The sequence below is a fragment of the Bison bison genome, unplaced genomic scaffold (genome assembly GCF_000754665.1).
Source record: "Bison bison bison isolate TAMUID 2011002044 unplaced genomic scaffold, Bison_UMD1.0 scf7180017864255, whole genome shotgun sequence".
Classification (NCBI taxonomy): domain Eukaryota; kingdom Metazoa; phylum Chordata; class Mammalia; order Artiodactyla; family Bovidae; genus Bison; species Bison bison.
Genome location: NW_011494827.1, coordinates 2506571 through 2513460, shown reverse-complemented (window position 1 = coordinate 2513460; position 6890 = coordinate 2506571). Strand labels below are relative to the sequence as shown.

The following is a 6890-nucleotide window of genomic DNA, read 5'->3' as shown; positions in this document are numbered from 1 at the left end:
TGGACTGGAATGGGTGAATTTAACTCAGATGACCATTATGTCTACTACTGTGGGCAAGAATCCTTTAGAAGAAATGGAGTAGCCATCATAGTCAACAAAAGAGTCCGAAATGCAGTACTTGGATGCAATCTCAAAAACGACAGAATGATCTCTGTTCGTTTCCAAGGCAAACCATTTAATATCACAGTAATCCAAGTCTATGCCCTAACCAGTAATGCTGAAGAAGCTGAAGTTGAACAGTTCTATGAAGACCTACAAGACCTTCTAGAACTAACACCCCAAAAAGATGTCCTTTTCATTATAGGGAGAGGACTGGAATGCAAAAGTAGGAAGTCAAGAAACACCTGGAGTAACAGGCAAATTTGGCCTTGGAATATGGAATGAAGCAGGGCAAAGGCTAATAGAGTTTTGCCAAAAGAACACACTGGTCATAGCAAACACCCTCTTCCAACAACACAAGAGAAGACTCTACACATGGACATCACAAGATGGTCAATACCGAAATCAGATTGATTGTATTCTTTGCAGCCAAAGATGGAGAAGCTCTATACAATCAGCAAAAACAAGACCAGGAGCTGACTGTGGCTCAGATCATGAACTCCTTATTGCCAAACTGAGACTTAAATTTAAGAAAGTAGGGAAAACCACTAGACCATTCAGGTATGACCTAAATCAAATTCCTTATGATTATACAGTGGAAGTGACAAATAGATTCAAGGGATTAGATCTGATAGACAGAGCGCCTGAAGAACTATGGACAGAGGTTCATGACATTGTACAGGAGGCAGTGATCAAGACCATCCCCAAGAGAAGAAATGCAAAAAGGCAAAATGGTTGTCTGAGGAGGCCTTACAAATACCTATGAAAAGAAGATAAGCGAAAGGCAAAGGAGAAAAGAAAAGATATACCCATTTGAATGCAGAGTTCCAAAGAATAGCAGGGAGAGATAAGAAAGCCTTCCTCAGGGATCAAGCTGGGGAGGGTGCCTCTGAAAGTCTGTTTTCTGTCCCAGGTCAGGGAGTCAGGTATAGGTTTTCACAAGGTCTTCAAAGTTGGGCAAGTCCGTCAGCCTCTCTGACCTCAGTTTCCCCTTCTGTAAAGTGGGGGGAACCCCCACCTTCTCCACTAGCACCTGCTAAGAGGGAAAGAGAGCCCATGCCCAGTGGACCCCAGGAGGGCAGGTGCTGAGCAGGAGCAGGTCCTGACCGCACTCTTGTCCTGCTCGGGGTGGGGACACAGGTCCAGCACCACGAAGCCATCACCGGGGCTCACACCCCCAAGGTGAGTGACATGTTTGTGGGGCGCCTGAACAACGGGATGCATGGGGTGCAGAAACTGATGTCCGCCATCGTCCAGGACAGGTTCCCAGCCCACACAGGTAAGCAAGGCCCTTGCTGGGAGCCCCTGCAGTCTGGCAGAGTCTAGGCCCCTTTCTGAGAAGAGAGCTTCTGGGACCAGGGAGGGGGCCTGATCCCCTGAGCTTCAGACTCTGAGTCTCCATCCAGATGAGTCACCAGGCCTTGTGCAGGTGATTCTACCTCTCTGGACCTCAGTGTACTCACCAGGAAATTGGGCTGACAGGGAGAGATGGGTGAGGAGTACATGGACCCTCAGCTTCTGGAGGGACACCCCCACCCCACATTTGGGAACCGGGACAGCGCCATGAACAGAGTGTGGCTGCATGTCTGAGGTCCCGTGTCTGTCTGTCCCTCTCCCTGGAGTCTTCAGGGTTGGTCTCACCTGCCTCAGTTTCCCTTGTTCCAAGGGGCACCCAGGTGTGTGGAGTGTCTCACACGGCAGCAAGTAAACCTCTTGTGTGTGTGCAGGCCTTGAGCCTGGGGGATACGTTGCTGTGATCTACAACCCCCTGGCCTGGACAGTCACCACCATCGTCACCCTGACTGTGGACTTCCCCAAGGTCAGCGTCACAGATGAGTCAGGCCACCCCGTGCCTGCACAGGTATGGGCAGGAATCCTGCCTCGGTTGCACTCGCGATTGCTGTCTCTGTTCTAGGCAGGGACCCCTGAGAAGTGAGGGCCATTTTAGTGAGCAATGACAACCCCACTATGAGGACATTGTCCTCAGGGTCAGTGGGATCCACCCAGAGCACTGATCCTAGGCTTTGGCATCTGATTTGGCCTGAAATCCCTTCTACCATACCCAACCTGGGAGGTCTCCTGGTGTGGGCTGCATGGGTGACATCTGCCCATATAAGGCTATATACAATATTATAAGGGCTTCCCTCGTGGCTCATATGGTAAAGAATGTGCTTTCTGTGCTGGAGACATGGGTTTGATTCCCCCTGGGTCAGGAAGATCCCCTGGAGAAGGAAATGGCAACCCACTCCAGCATTCTTGCCTGGAAAATCCCATGGACAGAGGAAGCTGGTGGGCTACAGTCAGACACAACTGAGCAACTAACACTTTCACTTTTGTAATATTATCAAAATTCCCACTTTGTATAGGAAAATCCATGCAGAGTCTTACAAGCTGGTCTTTATGGAAGTGCTTTGTTAGGGGCTGGGGGCAAATTCCTGTCTTGGCAACACCCGCATCCAGTATGAGTGGGTGGTCCCGCCCCACCTCCTCCCAAGACCTGGAACTGGATGTGGTCCCAGACAACACCCTACTTGTCACCCAGCTGACTCTTCCTTGGGGAGGTGGAGAAGGTTCTGCCATCAGCAACCTTTCAGCAAACACTCCTGAATGCCCACTCTGGGCCCCTGGACACTGGAGGCCCCATGGATTTAGGAATCAGACACAGAACTGGACAGTTAAGGCATGGAGTGAGGACCTAGCAGTCCAGGCAGTAGTCCTTAACTGAGACCGAGAGGAAGGGTTCCTCTGACATTGATGGGTGTTGGTTTGAGCAGACTGAACACATAACATCCCCCTCCCCAACAAAAAGCGATACCCACTAAGAGTAAACGCTCTTAAAGATGATTGAACACCTACTATGTGTCAGGCCTTAATCTAGGTGCTGGAGAAAATTACCAAGCCAACAAAAGTCCGTGCCCCCTGGGGGCTCATATTCTAGCAGGGGGATCCAGACAGGAGCAAAATAAGAAGGCAGAGAATGTGGCCCAGGATAACTGTAGTGGAGAAAAAGCTTCAGGACACGTTTGGGGGTATGGGTGGGGCAAGATGCCTGCTTTTGTTCACAGAAAGGCCGAATTGGAGGGTCTATTACTGACCAGGGTGAATGTGTTAGTTGCTCAGTTGTGTCTGACTCTTTGCGAGTCCATGGACTTCAGCCTGCCAGGATCCTCTAGCCATGGGGTTCTCCAGGCAAGAATACTGGAGTGGGTTGTCATTTCCTTCTCCAGGGGAATCTTCCTGACCCAGGGATTGAACCCAGGTCTCCAACATTGCAGGCAGATTCTTTACCATCTGAGCCACCAAGGAAGCCCCACTGACCAGGGTACTTGACATTTTTAATTAAAAGAAGTTGATCAGAGGCCAGACCAAGAAATTCAGGCAAGATTTATTGGGGCCCCTGCGGCAGCATGGAGGCAGGGCGAAAACAAACAACAGCTTCCCTCGCTTGCTTGTTCTCCAAAAGGGGAGCTGGCTCTTTCTATGGGGTGAGGGTAGGGGTGTGCTCAGGAGTTGGGTCGGAGGGGTGGCTGAGGTGTTTGTCCACCCCTTAGGTGGTGGTGTGTGCAGGGCCCATGTTTTTGCTCTGACCCCTGCTTTCCCTCCAGACTTTTTTTTCTTTAAAAGTGACAGTTAAGTTTTTTGGGGTTTTTTTGTATCTTTTGTCCAGAATTTGCCCCCAGCTGGGCATGTACGTGGTTATTTTTGGTCCCATACAATTTCTTTGTGTTTTGTTGCTAGAGGAGAAGTGTGTCCAAGCATTGCAGTACTGCAGCAAGGGGGCCCAGGTCCCAGTCCATCTTATAAGGAGCCACATAAATTTGCTAATAGCCCCCCACCCTACCACAAAACCCCCATCAGAAGCCCAGAGATGGCACCTGTTCCCTAAAGAGTCAGGGGGCTCCCTGCATGGACCCAGAGTCCTCATCCTGTCCCTAAATCAGATAACTTGGAGATAGGGAAAATCCTGGAGGGATGACCTGAAAACCTCCCTCCTCTGGGAAATTGGAGGATGAAGAGACAAGAGAGCTCCCTCCAAAGAGGAGGCCCTCTGGGTCGAGGGAACAGCGTAAGAGAGGCAGGAAACAGCAGGGAGAGTTGGGAAGGAGGGACGTTGGTTTTTCAGCCCCGAAGGAGAAGGGAAGGAGGAGGGAGAAGGGGCTGGGCTAGGACCCTGTTGAGCAGAGAGGATGCAGGAGGGGAGCCCAGCTCAGCCCAATGATGGATGACCCTGCTGCCCCCCTGGGGAGCAAGCACTCCATCCAAGAGATGTGTAAGCCCAGGGTTGCTAAGGAGACTGAGATGTCTTCCCCCCGTGACATCCGTCCTGTGATCCTGTCCCTCTGGCCTTGCAGGTTCAGAACTCAAAGGAGATGCCATCTGTCTATGACCTGCTTGTGCTGACCACGATCCCAGGACTCAGTTACCGGTATTATGTCATCAAGCCCAGCAGGAGGGCCAAGGGGGACACTCAGGTGACTGAGGCCACGATGGCCAACACCAAGCAGTTTGGCCGCAGACCCAGGAGACATGACTCAAGTGTGGGCAGGCGCCTGGTCCACGTGGAGAATGACTGCTACACCGTGTCCCTGGACAAGGACACCAACCTGATGCACAGCATCTGGGAGAGGTGAGGTGCAGCCATTGCTGCCTCAAGCCCAGGAGGGTCCCGGGACCTGGGCAGGTAACGCCCCACCTGCCTCTTCACTTCCTCACTGGCATGGCAGGGACGTGATGCTCGTGAAGACCCTTGCTGTGTAGCCAGCCTCATTTCTAGGTTGTGTGAGTCTAGGCTAGGCCACAAAAGCAACCAGGACCCACAGGATCCAGCAGGGAGGTCAGCAGAGGGTATGGGGGCAGCAGAAATGGGATACAACCCCAGCACATGTAAGCCTCCCTGGTCAGGCAGGGAAAGCTGAAGCCTGCAGGCTGGCTTTGGGCTCCATCGTCACTCAAGCCCCACGCCCCTTCTGGGATGCCCCTGAAGGGCCGACTCCAGCTCGCCATCCCTTTCTGCCCACCCACGGGTGCCCCACAGCCAAGCCCCACCCCCGCCCAGCCCTTCCCAGGAGTGTCCTGCTGTCCATCTGCCTGGTGTCTGTGTGTCTTCAGGTGCTTTAGGCTCAGGTGAGGGAAGCTGTGCTTCTCACCCGGCTCCCTCACCTCCCAGTAGGGGTACAGCCAGCACCTGCCACACAGAGAGGGAAGCCTGTTGGAATAGAGAGAGAAAGGGCGGCTCAGAGGAGGCTTGGCAGGGACAAGACACCCAGAGCCAGGCCTGAGGCCTCGCAGTCTGCAGGGAATCCGTGGGTCAGACGAGCGGACAGTGGTTCCTTAGAAGGACCTGCCTGTGCAGAGGCCTGAGGGGCGCAGCCACCATGTGCGCAGACCACCCCAGGGCCAGTTTGCTGGAGGAGGGCCTTTGTTCTTCCATATATGACAAGCGTGTTGATATATTTCACATACCATACAAGTCACCACGTTACACCGTACATGTCTGTGCTGTTTCCTGTGTTCACAGAGGTGTGCAGGAAACTCCACAGTTTTCAGATATTTCCATCACCTCCAAAAAGAATCCTCATGTTCCCCATTTTCACCTGCCCCAGGGCCCTGGCTACTGGAATCTCCTTTCTGTCTCTCTGGATTTGCCTCTGTGGGCATTTCCTGCAATGGAATCACACCACCTGGGATCCTTTGGAGACTGGTTTCTTTCACATAGGATCCAAGATTCATCCACATGGCAGCAAGGATGAGAACCTCATTCCTCTTGAGGGCTCAGTAATATTCCATTGACAGATATGCCACCCAGGTGGCCACTACAGAGGCCACTTCTGTTCACTCCTGGTTCCAGGCTGGTGTCTGTATAGAGGCTTGTGAGCCTGGTTCCCATCAGAGGGATGGGACATCAACAGGAGGATAACGCTCTTTTCTCTTTCCCACCACTGCAGGCAGAGTAACCAAACCATACAAGTGACCCAGCAGTTCATGGAGTACGAGGTGAACGGTGATGAGGATCAGGGACCCATTTCCGATAACTATGTGTTCACGTCCAGTGAAACCGCGAAGCCAGCGTGGGAGACTGTGGGAATGGAGATCGTCGAGGGGGAGCTCGTGACGGAGATCCGGCAATACTTCTACAGGTGAGTTCGGCCCCTCTGGTTGTGCCCAGCACAGGTGGGTGCTCCTGGGCAGGTGGATGGTGAAATGTGTCTGCTCCAGACCCCCAGTTCCTGCACCTGTGCACACACACGGTCCTATCTCAAAGAAAGTCTGGTGCAGACATGAGTTGGTCCAGCCTCTGCAGTCCTGGCTGTCTCTGCCTGTGCTGTCACCTTGGTGGCAATAAGTCCAGAGGTGGGCCAGTAGCCCGTGGTGGAAATGACATTACACACCAAAGCAGTTCTTGTGTTTTCATTAACAGAAGAGAAATAAACCACCCAGGCCTGGCCAGATGCTCCAGCCTTCAGGGAAGGGGGGCTCCTCCTGTTTATTGCCCAAGAAGCCCCTCTGCCCACATGGCCCTGCAGGAAGGAGGGAGGGGGAAACAGGAGGAGATGAAGGTAGGAAAGAAGCAGGGACAGGCGTCCGGAAGTCTCCCCCAGCTTGACGTATCTCTTCTGCTCCTCCTCCAGGACGGTGAATGATAGGGACCCTACGTACACCGTCTACTCCCGGCTGGCCCGCGGGCCCCCGGGCGCTGACGGGGAGCTGCTGTGTCATCGCATAGAGCAGGAGTACAGGGTGGGCCCCTTGGAGCTGAACCGCGAGGCCATCTGGAGGACCAGCACCAATCT

General features: G+C 53.1%; 1 protein-coding gene across 1 annotated transcript in view; it reads left to right on the top strand.

Annotated features, from left to right (window-relative positions):
* The window catches only part of LOC104994294 (epididymis-specific alpha-mannosidase-like), a 47661-nt gene that overhangs the window by 30426 nt on the left and 10345 nt on the right, over positions 1-6890 (top strand). Inside the window, exons 10-14 of the mRNA XM_010847801.1 lie at positions 1240-1378; positions 1827-1960; positions 4452-4726; positions 6045-6236; positions 6729-6880. Coding sequence (XP_010846103.1) covers positions 1240-1378; positions 1827-1960; positions 4452-4726; positions 6045-6236; positions 6729-6880 — 892 coding nt within the window. The remainder of the gene's footprint in view (positions 1-1239; positions 1379-1826; positions 1961-4451; positions 4727-6044; positions 6237-6728; positions 6881-6890) is intronic.